The sequence below is a fragment of the Oryctolagus cuniculus genome, chromosome 7 (assembly GCF_964237555.1).
Source record: "Oryctolagus cuniculus chromosome 7, mOryCun1.1, whole genome shotgun sequence".
NCBI lineage: Eukaryota > Metazoa > Chordata > Mammalia > Lagomorpha > Leporidae > Oryctolagus > Oryctolagus cuniculus.
This window is the reverse complement of record NC_091438.1, coordinates 105716447-105734428: the sequence shown is the minus strand read 5'-3', so window position 1 is coordinate 105734428 and position 17982 is coordinate 105716447. Positions and strand designations below refer to the sequence as shown.

Genomic DNA, 17982 nt, shown 5'->3' with positions numbered 1-17982 from the left:
TGGAAGACTGACTCTGTCTGTAACTCTGTCTCTTGTATTAAAAAACGAATAGAAAGGTAATTTCTCTACAGGATTCAGGAGAGCTTCTCTGACTAGAATCTCCCCTGTTACTCTTCACCTGTGACTTGGGTATGCCTTTCTCAGCATGCACTTTTATTGTAATAGTAAGCTGAATCTATAATCCCAAACAGCTAAAGAGTGACATTTCTTTCAGTTAACCCTCTGAAAACACCAGGTCTTGCAAAACTCTTACCTAAACTGGGAACACTGGTATTTGAGACCTCAATGTGATATCACTTCACTTTATATCAAGTTGAACAATATAATTGTTTAGTTGATTCTGTGATTCCTTCTCTGTGGAGGGAAAAATATCACCTCCATCTGTGGCAAAGATCCTGAACATTAATGGCCTCAACTCTCCAGTTAAAAGATACACATCTTAAATTTATTTAAATCTTATAGAGAATGTTTAAAACTATGATCAGTTACATGCTCAATATGATTGATTATATGAAGGTCCACAATTAACATGAACCAAAAGTCCAGATGGATTTCAGTAAACACATCTTTCACTATAAACCATTTGTCAAAGGAACTATGGTTGTAGTATGATGAATAGTGTTTGAGGCAGCGAGACATGAGTTGTAAGCATGTCTGTGGCATCAGTTTTCAGTTCTCTATTCTGCCATTAAATATATATGTGACATTAGGATATTTGTAATGTGATTCTCGGTTTCTTAATTTGTAAAATGTAGATAAATTTATATATATGTATATATATACATATGTATATGAAATATATTCAGCCATTAAAAAAAAGGAAATTCCACCATGTGTGACAACTAGGATGAATCTGGAGAACATTGTACTAAGTAAAACAACACAGACTGATACTATATGATCTCACGTGTGGAATATTAAAAAAATACACTCCCAAGGTAGAGAGTAGAATAATAGTTGCTGGGGTTTGTAGGGAGGTGGAAAGATGTTTGTCAAAAGGGCAAAATTTTCCAAGTATAAGAAAAAATAGAGGGCCGGCACTGTTGTGCAGCAGGCGAAGCTGCATCTGCGGCTCTGGCATCCCATATTGGTGTCAGTTCAAGTCCTGGTTGTTCCACTTCTGATCCAACTCCCTGCTAATGTGCCTGGGAAAGCAGCAGAATATGGTCCAAGTCCTTGGGCCCCTGCCCCCACATGGGAGACCTGGGAGACATGGGAGACATGGGAAGCTCCTGGGTCCTGGTTCAGGATTAGCCTAGCTTCAGCCATTGCAGACACCTGTGAAGTGGAATCAGCTGATGGAAGCTCTCTGTCTCTTTGTCTCTTTCTGTAACTCTTTCAAATAAATAAATAAATCTTAAAAAAAGAAGAAAAGTAGGTTTTGGTGATCTCATGTACAGCATGATGACCCTAGTTAACAATATTGTATTGTTTACTTGGAGTTTACTTAGGTCTTAAGTGCTTCCCCCATATCAAATGACAATCAAGTATGATGATGAATGTACTAATTATGTTACAGCAATAATTTCACAATGTATATCACATTTTTAACTTGAATATACACAACTTTTGTCAATTATTTCTTAATAAAGTTAGAAGAAAACCCCCAAACTCAAAACAAAATAAAATAAGCAGCTAAAATTTTAAATGCATCCTAGAAAACAATAATTGATATTTAAAACTGGTATGGACAGAGCAGTTATTTTAATTTTTATGTTTTTGTTATCAATTAGGGATTTTTAAAATAGACATTCAAGAATCAAAATGTCTGAAATAATTTGGAAAATTCAATCAAATGATCAGCCATTTCTATTGTAAGACCCCCAAAACTTCTGAGATTCTTTGTTCTTCCTGGTATGATAGCACCAATACAGCGGACTTATTCAAAGAAAATACAGGTAAAGTAAAAGCACGTTTTTCATGAGTTGATCTGGATGCTACATAAATGTCTCACCAATTTATAAAAAAACTTTATTTTTATAAAATTCATAACAATGTTCTGTTGTTTCGAATTAATAGCCAGGCTTTGTTTCCTAACACAGTAATTAGTTTCAAGTAACCTATCAACTTTTTAAAAATTTTTCACCAAATGAGGAAATGCAGTCGAATAGCCTAGTAAATGTTCTATGGATTTAAGGGTGGATTTGCACATTGCACGAAACCTTGAACAAACAAGACACACAGTCTAAATGTCATGCGAAGGAACAATGGTCATCGTATAGTCTGCATCTCCAGTAGCAGAGGTGTGGCCTTGGCAAGACCCAGCATCCACCAACGGCAAAGAGATCCTCAAAACACCAGAATGCAGGGATATGGCTCTTGGATCATCAGACCAAGAATTGCCATTTTTTATGATAACTGGCATTTTCCTCAATAAAAGAAAGCATAGACTTGTTTTTATTTTTGTCTTGAAGAGGATGGTTAATTTTTTAAGGTTAATTTTTTATTTATTTGAAAGGCAGCGTTAGAGAGAGGAGGAGGAGGAGAGGGAGGAACAGAGAGAGGGAGTGGGAGAGAGGGATCCTCCATCTTCAGGTTTACTCCCCAAATGGCTGCAACAGCTGGGGCTGGACCAGGCCAAAACCAGGAACCAAGAACTTCTTCCGGGTCAGCATGTGAGTGCAAGGGGCCAAGCTTCTGCTGCTGTCCCAGGTGCCATAGCAAGGAGGTGGATCAGAAGTGGAGCAGCTGAGTCTCAAACCAGTGCGTAATTCGGATGTGGCTGAAAATCCTGTGAGAGCTGTTCAGGCACGGAAAACCAAGAGACTGGAAAAAAAATATCCTACATGAAGGATCTCTGTGAGTGAGACCCCAGTGGGAAGGAGGAGCGATCAAAGAAGGATGTACTTTTCTCTGAAGGGAGGAGAGAACTTCCACTTTGCTTATAACCTTCTCTAAATACTGACAAAGGTTGTGGTCACAAAAGGCTTCCATAGCCTTGGCAGCTCATGGCAAGAGCCTCAGGTGATCACTGATGTCATAAATAAGAGTGCTAATTATTAAATTAACAACAGAGGTCACTGTGCACTTACTCCCCATGTAGGACCTCTATCCTTAATGAGGTGTACTATGAGAATTAACTGCAAAACTTGTTTTCAAACAGTACTTAATACTTTGTGTGTGTGTGGGGGGGTGCAAACTGTTGAAATCTTTACTTAGTATAGTCTTCTATATATATGGTCTTCTGTATATAAAGCTAATTAAAAAATGAATCTTAATGAAGAATGGGATAGGAGAGAGCAGGAGGTAGGATGGGAGTGGGGGTGGGATGGTGGGTATGGGGGAAAGAACTACTATATTCCTAAATTATACCTATGAAATTTGCATTCATTAAATAAAAGCTTTCAGAAAAAAAAAACGGAGCCTATATTGGGTGCTGGGGTCACAGGCAGAGGTTTAACTTGTAAGTCACAACACAGGCCCCAAGAAAGGCTGATTTTATATTGTTATAAAGTGAAGAAAACCATGAAGATATTTATCAACTTTCCAGGCTGCTTTTATGTTCTTGATATTTTTCACAGTTAAAATGTTTTATTCCCTGTAATATTAGATATTTTGTTAGGATATTGAGAAAATTAAATTTACAGTATTAGACTGTGCTGTAATAAGTGGCAAACATGAAACCATGATTTTCCTATTAATTTGATATTTCATTCATTCAACACATTTTCGTTGTATTACCACTCTGTAGAGGTACTGTTTGTTAGAGGCACTGGAGATACATACAATATGGCGAGCAAAACACATAGTTCTTACCTACCAGGATCTCACAATGTGGAAGAAAACAGTCACTAGGCAAATAATCACATAAATATCTAAAGCAGCAAATATGAATCTTAGTTTAGAAACTCAGTTACAGCCAAGAAATATTACTGTATTTTCTATAACTCAGTTTAGTTTGGGACTTCGAGTCTCTAATCCACCCAACTAGCAGAAACAAACACCATACAAAACAAATTAACATAAGTTCAGCTTTGGCCTGATTTCTTTCTCCTTCCCAGGATGTAATTGCAGCCTCTTGCTCCATGCCGAGGCCTTCTGTCATCAGGGCTGGTGCTTCCCTGGTTGCCTGGCTTCCTCCCGTCTAGTGGGTCTCTGTTGCTTTTGCACATCACTTGTGGTGTGGGGAGAAGTTTACAAAGCAGACTGTGATCTCTCCTAGATCTTACCACTTCCTGAATACAGCTTTTCAGAAACAGGACAGAGGTCCACTCTGCTATGAGCTACAGGCCTCCCTCTTTTCCTCATTTCTCCATACTCTCTCTTCCTTAGGAAACTTCATTTCTCTTCATGTCTAAGATACTTGGTCTGTATTTTTCTTATGTCCTATGCTTTTTAGAACAAAATGGATATATTTGATTTATTATCATTGTGCTTGTCTCCTTAAACTTATACGCACAAAGTTACCATTTTGGGGGTAGGGGAGATAATGAAGAAAAAACAAGGACTGAAAAATAATTTTCTAGGAGCTGGCATTGTGGTGCAAGGGATTAAGCCACTGCCTGGGATGCCAGCATCCCATATGGGTGCAGGTTTAAGTCTTGGCTGCTCTACTTCTGATCCAGCTCCCTGCTAATGGCCTGGGAAAAGCAGTGCAAGATGGGCCAAGTACCTTGGCCCCTGCCACCCAGGTGGGAGACCTGGATGAAGCTCCTGGTTCCTGGCCTCAGCCTGGACTGGCCCAGCCCTGGCCATTGCAGCCATTTGGGGACTCAACCACAAAGAGGTGGAAGATCTCTTCTCTCTGTCTCTCCCCCTCTCTGTGTAACATTGCTTTTCAAATAAATAATAAATATTTTTTAAAAAAGAAAAATAATTTTCTAAATGTTATGCTACAACAATTTCTGAAATAGTGCTATAAGTAAAATTCCACAGTGGCTTGAAAACGTTTAACAGAAGGCCTAAATTTAGTCTGGTTGGGTGGTAGGACCTCAAGGCCCAAGGGAGTTCAGAAAATGTGCTCCTGAGAAGGTGTGATTTGAACTGAGGTCTGAAAGGTGTGTAAAGAGTTAAGTATATTGAAGGAGTAAGGAATAGCAAGGAAGCTGCTCCCAACAGAAGGGACACATGTGGCAAGGGCTACAAGTTTACAAGCATGATCACTTATGGATAAAACCTTAATTATAGAAAACTAGGCATGCTCACATTTTGTTGTTACAAATCTCAGCAAACTATATAGGGCATTAGCCATTTACTCCACAATAGAGGGACGGATACAAAAAGTACACAAGTACTGGAGATCAAGCCTGATCAGTTACAGCTGTATAGTCTTTGGCATGTTCTATCACCTCTTCAAGTCCTAATTAGATCATCTGTAAAATAAAGACCGTGATAATAACAACTTGCCCCAATGTCTGATAGGATTCCTGTTAGGATACACTGGGATAATGGATAGAAACATGTTTTGCAAAGTATAAAAAATTTTAATGTGCATTATTACTAGTATGTTGATAATTCAGTCAAATTATAGTAAAAGTCAACATTTTCTTTTAGGGAGATTCTCATCGAGACAAAATGGAAACTACTAGGTTCTAATTCTGCACTTGTAATTGTGCATAACTACACAGAGGTGAGCCAAAATGAATATATTAAATCTGATACGTAGTAGTGAATACAGTAATCCTTTCCTATTCAGCTGAAAGAACAGCTAACAATTTACTGTCTGACAATAATAATGTAAGTTGCATATGGGAGATGCCTAGCAGAAAATGATCACATGAAGTCATGAATATCTAGCAGGAAATTAGAGCCTAAAGTTAGCAGAGTCAGCATTCCCTCCTTCAGTCCCTAACCAGCACACTGGGGTGTGTGTGGGTGGGGGGGGTGGGGGGATAACACAAGATGGCTACTGGCTAAGCAGAATTCTCATTCAGCCTAAGAAAGCAAGAAACATGATTCCTTCTGAAACCCCCACGTAAATGATCTTATAGTGAAAATCATGCTACTCTACAGGCATGGGAAAACCGCTTCAGACAGCTGGAGAAGCAGGTGAGAAGAGTGCAATGGAATAGGCTCAGTGCTTTACAACCAGCTGCCCAGGATCTGAAAAGAATACTTTACATCTCATTTAGGTTTGATAAACAACGAGAGGAGAACACGGAACAATTTTTAAAAAATTTAAAAAATATAGTAACAGGAAACACACTTTTTCAATCAAATCAGGTTTTTATTTTCTTATACAAAATGTTGTGGAAAGTACAACCCTTCAGAAAGACAAAGATAATCACAATGACTTACACCAGTAGAAAATTCAAAATCCTTTAAAACTGACTTCATCCATCGTGAGTCATTTAAAAATTGCCTTGCTTTTATTTAAAGAATGGCTTCAAGGAAATGGAGATTTTGAAGAAATGGATATTCTTAAATAGTAGTTTCTACCATTAAACTGATTCCATCTGCAGTTTCTAATACATAATATTTTTTTCCAGAGCATTAAGAGTTTTGTATGTCTTATCCTCTCCTCAGCACTTAGAATGCTTTGTAGAATAGGCCATAATGTCCTATGGTCTCAAATAACAAACTCAGAACTTGCTAAAACAAACTCCAGGGAATAACCTGCTAACAATCTATATTTGGAGGAGGCACTGCCCCCTACTCTCACCCCCATTTCCACCACCTCTCTTTAAAACCCTTCCTGAAATAACATCCTGATGTGGCCTGTAGATCACAGACTTTCTAATTTCTCTCTGAGTCCATTTAAATCCGGGCTTAAATTTTACAGCAGATTTTAGGCATGCAGATAAGGGTGTCCTGATGTGACTCAGATTTACTTTTGTCACTTAACTGTTAGTGTAATGCCTGTTGGCTAAACAATACAATTCTAATACTTGCAGTTATAACCTGTGCTTGTTAAAATAGCCTAATAAAGTTCCACAGCTTCAGTTCTCAGATCTAGGAGGATAAAGTTTTGATTAAAAGTTGGGTATGAGAATCTGCTGTTCTTATTATAATAATAACTGACTGCATTATTATATAGTAATTATATAAATTCTTGAAAATAGAGTTTGAAAAGCAGAAGATTTAAAAGTCAGTCCAATTTTGTCAAAAAGATTTTGGTTTAAGTAATTTTAATAATTTCCAAGTTTTACTTCTAAGGGAATGATTTTCTAACATATCTGGACATTGTATAAGTCATAAGTGTCCTTATGTATAGTTGGAATGTGACCAAGAAATACAGTAGAAACATCTTTAGAAAAATTAAGAAAATCTAACAAAACTCTTATTTAGAACCACTGTTAACTTATGTTACAAACTAATCATATATATGTGAAATAAAATTTCTTTAAATTGAAATGGAGGTTATGCATCAAGTATTGTTTTTAAAAATCAAAATCTCAGCTTGCTGCATACAATACAAATGAATGAACGTTAAACACTGATCCTTTTTCTTTAAACAACAACAGAAAGATATTAAGAATGATGAATTATCCTGGTTGGTTTGATTTTGGTCCAAGCAAAGTACATATTATATTTCCCTGGAAAGAAAAAAAGTCACAATTATAATGCCATAATATGCAACCTAAAAGGTAAAGTAGTCTTTAAGGTGTCATTTAAAATTTATAGCTTAGTGATACATACATAAAAGGCATCCAGTAAGTCTGTAAAAAGGGAACAAACAAAGACAAGTTTGAACAGTCATGGGTACTTCCTAGTGTAAACCTGTTCTTTCCTATGAAAGACTCTTAAAAAAGTTTGATAAATAATTTTACAATGATTCACAGGGCAATTTTGGCAGCTCCTACTTAGCTGTAATGTTTCAACATTCTCATCTGTAAAATATCTATTAAACTGCATGATATCTTAAGCTCTTTCCAGATCTGATAACACTTGATTTAAGAGAGTAGAACTTCTCAATTTTCATGTGAGTTTGTGTTTTCACTCAATAACACTAATCTTTTTGTTAAAAGTTTAGTTTTACTAAAAGGGATGAAATCACATATAAGAGTTTCTAATACATATTGTATAAAAATGTCTTCTATTTATGTTGGAAATCTCTTCTTCTAATCTGATATTTTTAATTTGATATATGAAATCCTGAATAGAATTTTTTTAAAATCTGAATGGAAAATTTTAACTTTGACATAATTATACAAAGAATAGCTGAAGTATATTAAGAATTTAATATACACCTGGAAAAGTTCTAATTATTCTGACCCTATTAACTCATTTACTCTTTTTATAAAGTTTTAATTCTGGAACCATTATTATGTTCGTTTTACAAATAAGGAAACATAAAAATTAGATTTTTTAACTTATTTTTAAAAAAACTATCTTTACATTTATAGTATGAAGACATATTCTTGTATTTTCTTCTAAAGTTTATTTTATTTTTCACATAGATTTTCAATCCATTTGGCATTTGCCAATTCACAAAGTGTGAGATACAGATTTAATTTTATTTTTTTCTCTGTGTCACTCCTAGAATTGTGAACCTTAAATGATTTTTCCATCATTTTTTACAGAACATCATGAAAGCTATAATTTTTCTAGTGACAAAAAATCCAGTTGGTTCCTTTGTCACTTTTCTCTCAAGTAACTTGTTAACTAGTTTAAAAGGTCCACTCACCATTTCCTTGAACATTTCCAATTCCAAATCTTTGCTTAAGCCTTTCAGTCTGGAATAAGACCTACCTTTTTTTGTCTGCAAGGCAAGATCCTAAACTATCAATTATAGTTGAAATTTAATCTCCTTTGTGAAAGTTTTCCCTAAAGTATTCTTTTCTTATTTTTTTCATTTTCCTTTTTACATTTCCCTTTTAAAAGTCAATTAATAATTAATTTGCTGCACTGTGTTTCTATAGACGTCTGTTTATTAGATAGCTACTATAAGCCAGATACTATATTTTGCCACTGGTATATAGCGCAGTGTGAAAGAGACAACAATCACTGTTTTCATGGAGTTTATACAATACTGTGGGACACAGGCAATTAACAAAATATATAAGTATATTATATAGTATATTCAAAGGTGATAAGTGTTGTTAATAAAAATAAGTCATGGAAGAATATTGAAGGATAAGTGTGCAGGAGAGTAGAGGCTGAAATTTTAAATAAGATGGTCATAGAAGATTTGACTGAGAAAGTGACACTGAACACAGATTTGAAATGGGTGGAGGAACATGCCTGTGCAATGATAATTAGAGTCGCATGCATTTTATTTAGTTACTTATTTAACATTTATTTAACGATATGGTTGGCTGGTTAGGACTCTACCTCCAACGTGTGACCCAGATCTAATCAACCATCTTATTTCCAGGGCCTTATTTCTCTCTTATTTGATATTTAGATTGTTCCCTTTTCCTTTTTCTTTTCCTGTGCTGTCACAGGAAATACTATGATGTCTTTGATTACATTTATCAATATTTCTGTAGGATAGAGTCCCAGAAGAGGAATTACTAGTTCAAGGAATTAATATTCTCCAAACATTTCTAATTGTCTTGGTTACATTGCTATAACCAAAGAAGTTATAATAATTTGTATTCTAATTATCAATATCACAGAATTGATCAAATATTTGCCAATATTAAATATTCCCACAAAAAACTTTAAATCAACATTGTCATCTTGATACATGAGAATGCTACCACATTTTAAACAATAAATTTTTATTTCTTTAATTATTCTTGAGGTTGAATTTTAAAATATACTTAGTAGTCATTTCTTGTGAATGACTTGTTCCTGAACAATGCCCACTCTTTTATTATCGTCTTAATGGTTTTTTATTGATGTGCGTATATTTTGAATATTTTATCAAGTTTTTCATTTATGTGATAGTATTTACCAGATTACTGTTTGCAACAATTTAAACATAAGAAACACTGAAAAATGAGAAGTCATTTTTAAAATAATGGACATCCCATGATACTGAGTTCCTAGTCAAAGCTTGGACACAAAATTTTGATATTTGGAGAGGAGGCAAGATGGTGGAATAGGAAGGGAGCACACTGATAGTCCGGGGAGAGACAGTTTAATAAAAGTGGAGATACTGCAGGTTCAAGGAAGAGTAGGGGAGGAAACAGCAGAAGAAACTCTTCTGGAACACGTGATTCACAGTGGACCTGCGTGGAGAGTGTGGGAGCCCACAGTTCGGGACACCAGCAGCAGACTCAACACACCAGCGCTGGAACGTGAGGTGAGCCGAACCTCAATAGCCCGAGACACCAGCAGACAAGCGGAGAGAGGAGACTAGAGGGAATGACCCCGGGTGGGGGGGGAGTTCACCAGGCTAACTGGTAGAGAGAGAGAGAAAAAAAAAGGTGACTGGTACGGACACGGGTTTCTCTCTCTCTGCTCACCTCTCAAGGGCGAGCAAGACAAAGAGCAGGCACCATCTTGGACATACGTCATAAGCAGAGCGACCTCAGGTCTGCACAGGCCCTGAGCCTAGCAGAAAAACCTGACTCTGGGCGGGGCGAATTAACAGGAGATTAGGACCTAGTAAATTTGTGGTGCTACTGAACTGAGACTGTGAAAAAAGAGACGGTGGGGGAGAGAACTCACAGAATTCACGTGAGTACTCTCCAGAGACGCTACAATTCCGTAACTTTGGCAACCCAGTGGGAGACTGAAGGAGAATTTGAGCCCACTCTGAGGGCAGAACAGATTCCCTGTGTGGTCCTTGGGAAACAGCTTCCGATCTCTGGCTCCTGTGGGTATATCATTTGCCTGCTAACTACCTCCAACTTCGTTCAGCTGTGTGGAATTACTTCCCTTTTGAATCAGAAAAAGAAAGAGAGAGAGATCTACCACACCTAACCTGGGAGTGTCACCTTTGGCACACCAAACAGAGCTCTCAGGCCACACCCATCTCAAGCCTCTAAGGCTCCATCAAAAACAGACAGTCCACTTAATCTAGAGTCATAGTATAACAAGAAAAAGCACCACAGTGAAGAAACCAAATATCTCCAATATGCCAAATAACAAACGCAAAAACCAAGGTAATAAAAACAAGGAAGTCACCATGACGCCCCCAAATGAAAAAGACACCCCAATTCAAGATTATGAAGATGATGACATAGAAGAAATGCAAGAAGCAGAGCTCAAAAAATTGATAAGAACATTAAGAAGTTCTCAAAAACAAATTCTTGAACTACAGAAATCATTAATGGACAAGATAGAAAATCTCTCTCATGAAAATGAAATATTAAGGAGGAATCAAAATGAAACAAAACAACTAGTACAACAGGAAACTGTGATAGTGACGAGAAATCATAATGAAGTGAAGAATTCAATAGATCAAATGAAAAACACAATAGAGAGCCTTACAAACAGAATGGGTGAAGCAGAAGAGAGAATATTGGACTTAGAAGACAGAGAACAGGAAAGGATACAGTCAGACCAAAGAAAAGAAGAGGAAATTAGAAATCTAAAACATACTGTCAGGAATCTTCAGGATACTATTAAAAAACCCAACATTCGAGTTCTAGGAGTTCCTGAAGGCATGGAGAGGGAGAAAGGATTAGAAGGCCTTTTTAGTGAGATATTAGCAGAAAATTTCCCAGGTTTGGAGAAGGACAGAGAAATCCTAGTACAGGAAGCTCACAGAACCCCTAATAAACACGACCAAAAGAGATCCTCACCACGACACGTTGTAATTAAACTCTCCACAGTGAAACATAAAGAAAAGATCCTAAAGTGTGCAAGAGAGAAATGTCAAATTACTCTCAGAGGATCTCCAATTAGACTCACAGCTGACTTCTCATCAGAAACACTACAAGCTAGAAGGGAATGGCGAGATATAGCCCAGGTACTAAGAGAGAACAACTGCCAGCCCAGAATATTATATCCTGCAAAGCTATCATTTGTGAATGAAGGTGAAATAAAGACTTTTCATAGCAAACAGAAATTGAAAGAATTTGTTGCCACTCGTCCAGCCCTGCAAAAGATGCTTAAAGATGTGTTGCACACAGAAACACAGAAACACGGTCATCAATATGAAAGAAGGAAGGAAAGCTCACAGCAAAAGATCACAGGGAATTCAAAGCATATATTAGAACTTATCTTTGGCAAATGGCAGGGCAAAGTTACCACTTACCATTAGTCACATTTAACGTTAATGGCCTGAACTGTCCAGTTAAAAGACACCGATTGGCTGATTGGGTTAAGGAACAAAACCCATCTATTTGCTGCTTACAAGAAACACATCTTTCCAACAAAGATCCATACAGACTGAAAGTGAAAGGCTGGAAAACGATATACCATGCCAACAGAAATGAAAAAAGAGCGGGCGTAGCCATCTTAATATCGGACAACATAAACTTTACCACAAAAACTGTTAAGAGAGACAAGAGGGACACTATATAATGATTAAGGGATCAATTCAACAGGAAGATATAACAATTATCAATGTATATGCACCTAACTACAGGGCACCGGTTTATCTAAAAGATTTGTTAAGGGACTTAAAGGGAGACTTAGACCCCAATACAATAGTACTGGGGGACTTCAATACTCCACTCTTAGAAATAGACAGATCAACAGGACAGAAGATCAACAAGGATACAGTAGATTTAAACGACACTATAGCCCAAATGGATCTAAAAATATTTACAGAACTTTCAATCCTACAGCTAAAGATTTTACATTCTTCTCAGCAGTACATGGAACCTTCTCTAGGATTGACCACATACTAGGCCATAAAGCAAGTCTCAGCAAATTCAAAAGAATTAGAATCATACCATGCAGCTTCTCAGACCATAAAGGAATGAAGTTGGAAATTAGCAACTCAGGGATCCCTAGAGCATACACAAACACATGGAGACTGAACAACATGCTCCTGAATGAACAATGGGTCATAGAAGAAATTAAAAGAGAAATCAAAAATTTTCTGGAAGTAAATGAGGATAACAGCACAACATACCAAAACTTATGGGACGCAGCAAAAGCAGTGTTAAGAGGAAAGTTTATAGCAATAGGTGCCTACATCAAGAAATTGGAAAGGCACCAAATAGATGAGCTTTCAATTCACCTCAAGGATCTAGAAAACCTACAGCAAACCAGACCCAAATCTAGTAGAAGAGAAATAATTAAAATCAGAGAAGAAATCAACAGGATTGAATAAAAAAAAATTACAAAAAATCAGCCAAACGAGGAGCTGGTTTTTGAAAAAAATAAACAAAATTGACACCCCATTGGCCCAACTAACTAAAAAAAGAAGAGAAAAGACCCAAATCAATAAAATCAGAGATGAAAAAGGAAACATAACAACAGACACCACAGAAATAAAAAGAATCATCAGAAATTACTACAAGGACTTGTATGCCAGCAAACAAGGAAACCTATCAGAAATGGATAGATTCCTGGACACATGCAACCTACCTAAATTGAACCAGGAAGACATCGAAAACCTAAACAGACCCATAACTGAGACAGAAATTGAAACAGTAATAAAGGCCCTCCCAACAAAGAAAAGCCCAGGACCAGATGGATTCACTGCTGAATTCTACCAGACATTTAAAGAAGAACTGACTCCAATTCTTCTCAAACTATTCAGAACAATCGAAAAATAGGGAGTCCTCCCAAATTCTTTCTATGAAGCCAGCATCACCTTAATTCCTAAGCCGGAAAAAGATGCAGCATTGAAAGAGAATTACAGACCAATATCCCTGATGAACATAGATGCAAAAATCCTCAATAAAATTCTGGCCAATAGAATGCAACAACACATCAGAAAGATCATCCACCCAGACCAAGTGGGATTTATCCCTGGTATGCAGAGATGGTTTAATGTGTGCAAAACAATCAATGTGATACACCACATTAACAGACTGCAGAAGAAAAACCATATGATTATCTCAATAGACGCCGAGAAAGCATTTGATAAAATACAACACCCGTTCATGATGAAAATTCTAAGCAAACTGGGTTTGGAAGGAACATTCCTCAATACAATCAAAGCAATCTATGAAAAACCCACAGCCAACATCCTATTGAATGGGGAAAAGTTGAAAGCATTTCCACTGAGATCTGGTACCAGACAGGGATGCCCACTCTCACCACTGCTATTCAATATAGTTCTGGAGGTTCTAGCCAGAGCTATTAGGCAAGAAAAAGAAATTAAAGGGATACAAATTGGGAAGGAAGAACTCAAACTATCCCTCTTTGCAGATGATATGATTCTTTATTTAGGGGACCCAAAGAACTCTACTAAGAGACTATTGGAACTCATAGAAGAGTTTGGCAAAGTAGCAGGGTATAAAATCAATGCACAAAAATCAACAGCCTTTGTATACACAGACAATGCCATGGCTGAGGAAGAACTTCTAAGATCAATCCCATTCACAATAGCTACAAAAACAATCAAATACCTTGGAATAAACTTAACCAAGGATATCAAAGATCTCTATGATGAAAATTACAAAACCTTAAAGAAAGAACTAGAAGAGGATACCAAGAAATGGAAAAATCTTCCATGCTCATGGATTGGAAGAATCAATATCATCAAAATGTCCATTCTCCCAAAAGCAATGTATACATTCAATGCAATACCAATCAAGATACCGAATACCTTCTTCTCAGATCTGGAAAAAATGGTGCTGAAATTTATATGGAGGCACAAGAGACCTCGAATAGCTAAAGCAATCTTGTACAACAAAAACAAAGCCAGAGGCATCACAATACCAGATTTCAGGACATACTATAGGGCAGTTGTAATCAAAACAGCATGGTACTGGTACAGAAACAGATGGATAGACCAATGGAACAGAATTGAAACACCAGAAATCAACCCAAACATCTACAGCCAATTTATATTTGATCAAGGATCTAAAACCAATTCCTGGAGCAAGGACAGTCTATTCAATAAATGGTGCTGGGAAAACTGGATTTCCACGTGCAGAAGCATGAAGCAAGACCCCTACCTTACACCTTACACAAAAATCCACTCAACATGGATTAAAGACCTAAATCTACGACCTGACACCATCAAGTTACTAGAGAACATTGGAGAAACCCTTCAAGATATTGGCACAGGCAAAAAATTTCTGGAAAAGACCCGGGAGGCACAGGCAGTCAAAGCCAAAATCAACTATTGGGATTGCATCAAATTGAGAAGTTTTTGTATTGCAAAAGAAACAGTCAGGAGAGTGAAGAGACAACCGACAGAATGGGGAAAAATATTTGCAAACTATGCAACAGATAAAGGGTTAATAACCAGAATCTACAAAGAGATCAAGAAACTCCACAAAAACAAAACAAACAACCCACTTAAGAGATGGGCTAAGGACCTCAATAGACATTTTTCAAAAGAGGAAATCCAAATGGCCAACAGGCACATGAAAAAATGTTCAAGGTCACTAGCAATTTGGGAAATGCAAATCAAAACCACAATGAGGTTCCACCTCACCCCAGTTAGAATGGCTCACATTCAGAAATCCACCAACAATAGATGCTGGCGAGGATGTGGGGAAAAAGGGACACTAACCCACTGTTGGTGGGAATGCAAACTGGGTAAGCCACTATGGAAGTCAGTCTGGAGATTCCTCAGAAACCTGAATATAACCCTACCGTTCGACCCAGCCATCCCACTCCTTGGAATTTACCCAAAGGAATTTAAATTGGCAAACAAACAAGCTGTCTGCACCCTAATGTTTATTGCAGCACAATTCACAATAGCCAAGACCTGGAACCAACCTAAATGCCCATCAGCGGTAGACTGGATAAAGAAATTATGGGATATGTACTCTTTAGAATACTATACCACAGTAAGAAACAACGAAATCCAGTCATTTGCAACAAAATGGAGGAATCTGGAACACATCATGCTGAGTGAAATAAGCCAGTCCCAAAAGGACAAATACCATATGTTCTCCCTGATCAGTGACAACTGACTGAACACCAAAAAGGAAACCTGTTGAAGTGAAATCAACACTATGAGAAATGGTGACTTGATCAGCATAGCCCTGACTGTTAATGAACAACTTAATACATTATCCCTCTTAGTAGTTTTTTTTTGTCTGTTCTACTTAATATGACTGGTTTAATTCTGTAATTAATACACAGTTATTCTTAAGTGTTGAAATTTAACTGAAATGTGATCCCTGTTAAACATAAGAGTGGGAATAAGAGAGGGAAGATATGTACAATTTGGGACATGCTCAAGCTGACTTGCCCCAAATGGTAGAGTTAGAAACATACCAGGGGACTCCAATTTAATCCCATCAAGGTGGCATGTACCAATGCCATCTCACTAGTCCAAGTGATCAATTTCAGTTCACAGTTGATCATAATGAAAGGACTAAGAGTCAAAGGGAGCACATAAACAAGTCTAGTACCTGCTAACACTAACAGATAGAATAAATTAAGGGGAGAGTGATCCAACATGGGAAGTGAGATACTCAGCAGACTCATAGAATAGCGGATGTCCTAAACGGCACTCTGGCCTCAGAATCAGCCCTAAAGGCATTCCAATCTGGCTGAAAAGCCCATGAGAGTATTTCAGGCATGGAAAGCCAGGACACTCTGGGGAAAAAAAAAAAAAACTAAATGAAAGAGCTCTGTGAGTGAGATCCCAGTGGAAAGAACAGGTCTTCAAAGAAGGAGGTACCTTTCTCTGAAGGGAGGAGAGAACCTCCACTTTGACTATGACCTTGTCTAAACTAGATAAGAGTCGGAGAACTCAAGGGGCTTCCATAGCCTTGGAAACTCATGACTGGTGCATAGGGAGATTGCTGATGCCATAAACAGGAGTGTCAATTTGTAAAGTCAACAACAGGAGTCACTGTGCACTTACTCCTCATGTGGGATCTCTGTCCTTAATGTGCTGTACATTGAGGCTTAGTGCTAAGTGCTATAACGAGTACTCAAACAGTATATTTCACTTTGTGTTTCTATGTGGGTGCAAACTGTTGAAATCTTTACTTAATGTATACTAAACTGATCTTCTGTTAAAAAAAAAAAAAGAAGAAATTAGCAATTCCCAACTTGACTCTCACTGGGATTAAACATGACAATAGGTCTGATCTGATTTCATCATCATTTAAAAAATCATCTATTATTTTTCACTTTATGTTTCTGTGTGGGAGCAAACTGTTGAAATCTTTACTTAATGTATGCTAAACTGATCTTCTATATATAAAGAGAATTGAAAATGAATCTTGATGTGAATGGAAGGGGAGAGGGAGTGGGAAAGGGGAGGGTTGCAGGTGGGAGGGACATTGTTGGGGGGAAACCATTGTAATCCATAAGCCGTACTTTGGAAATTTATATTCATTAAATAAAAGTTAAAAAAAAAATTTTGATATTTGAAGACCAGGGTAACAAAATAGGATAATGCTAAGTCAATAGAAATAAATTCTCATTTCAGGAACATTATAAAATATCTAAAATATGATTATGATTATTTATATATATGATTTGATATATCATAATCAAAAATCTTGGAATACATGCAGTAAAATTATTTCATAAAATATCTGTAATCATTATGCTCACAATATTATCATTCTTACTAGTTATTGTTTACAGATAAAGAAAGTAAAGCTGAAATAAAATAAGCCTAATAGGTACCCATGCTTAGTAGGTAGGAACTCATGCAACTTTATATTCTCTCCATTATACTACATGTAAGAAACTTGAGAAATTTAATCCCCAGCATACTACAAAATTACAATTTAATAGATTCATAAAGTGACATAAATTTTTAGTTTTGAGGCTTACCCGGCCAGAATCCATAGTAGTAGGCATATTTTTCAGTTCATACACAGTGACCTGTCCATCACTATCACCCACCAGAAGGCAATCAGTTTGTTTGGCAAAGAGAACAGTCGTGAACTTAATCCCAGGATTAGCCACATTCACAATCAGAGGGTCCAAACTGTAATGAAATATTTACTTATACATTCAGTTATAATATTGAAACAATCATTTTAATACACAGACTAAGAAAAGCTTGATATATTTTCTTTATTTCATGTAACTAAAATCAAGGACTTTTTAAACTGGTTCCAAATTCAAAATAACGGGTTCTCACACATTACTCATGGA

The 17982-nt window shown here is 36.8% G+C and overlaps 1 protein-coding gene across 3 annotated transcripts in view; it reads right to left on the bottom strand.

Annotated features, from left to right (window-relative positions):
• Positions 1 to 17982, bottom strand: part of DNAI4 (dynein axonemal intermediate chain 4) — a 96977-nt gene that overhangs the window by 4440 nt on the left and 74555 nt on the right. For 2 of the 3 annotated variants that reach the window (XM_008265088.4, XM_017346207.3), the window contains 2 exons: positions 17656 to 17812; positions 6146 to 7475 (listed from right to left, as the gene is read on the bottom strand). In XM_008265088.4, coding sequence (XP_008263310.2) covers positions 7425 to 7475; positions 17656 to 17812 — 208 coding nt within the window. In that variant the 3' untranslated portion in view covers positions 6146 to 7424. Of the gene's footprint in view, positions 1 to 6145; positions 7476 to 17655; positions 17813 to 17982 lie in introns of those variants that run through there. The other variant, XM_051857654.2, reaches the window with a different exon arrangement.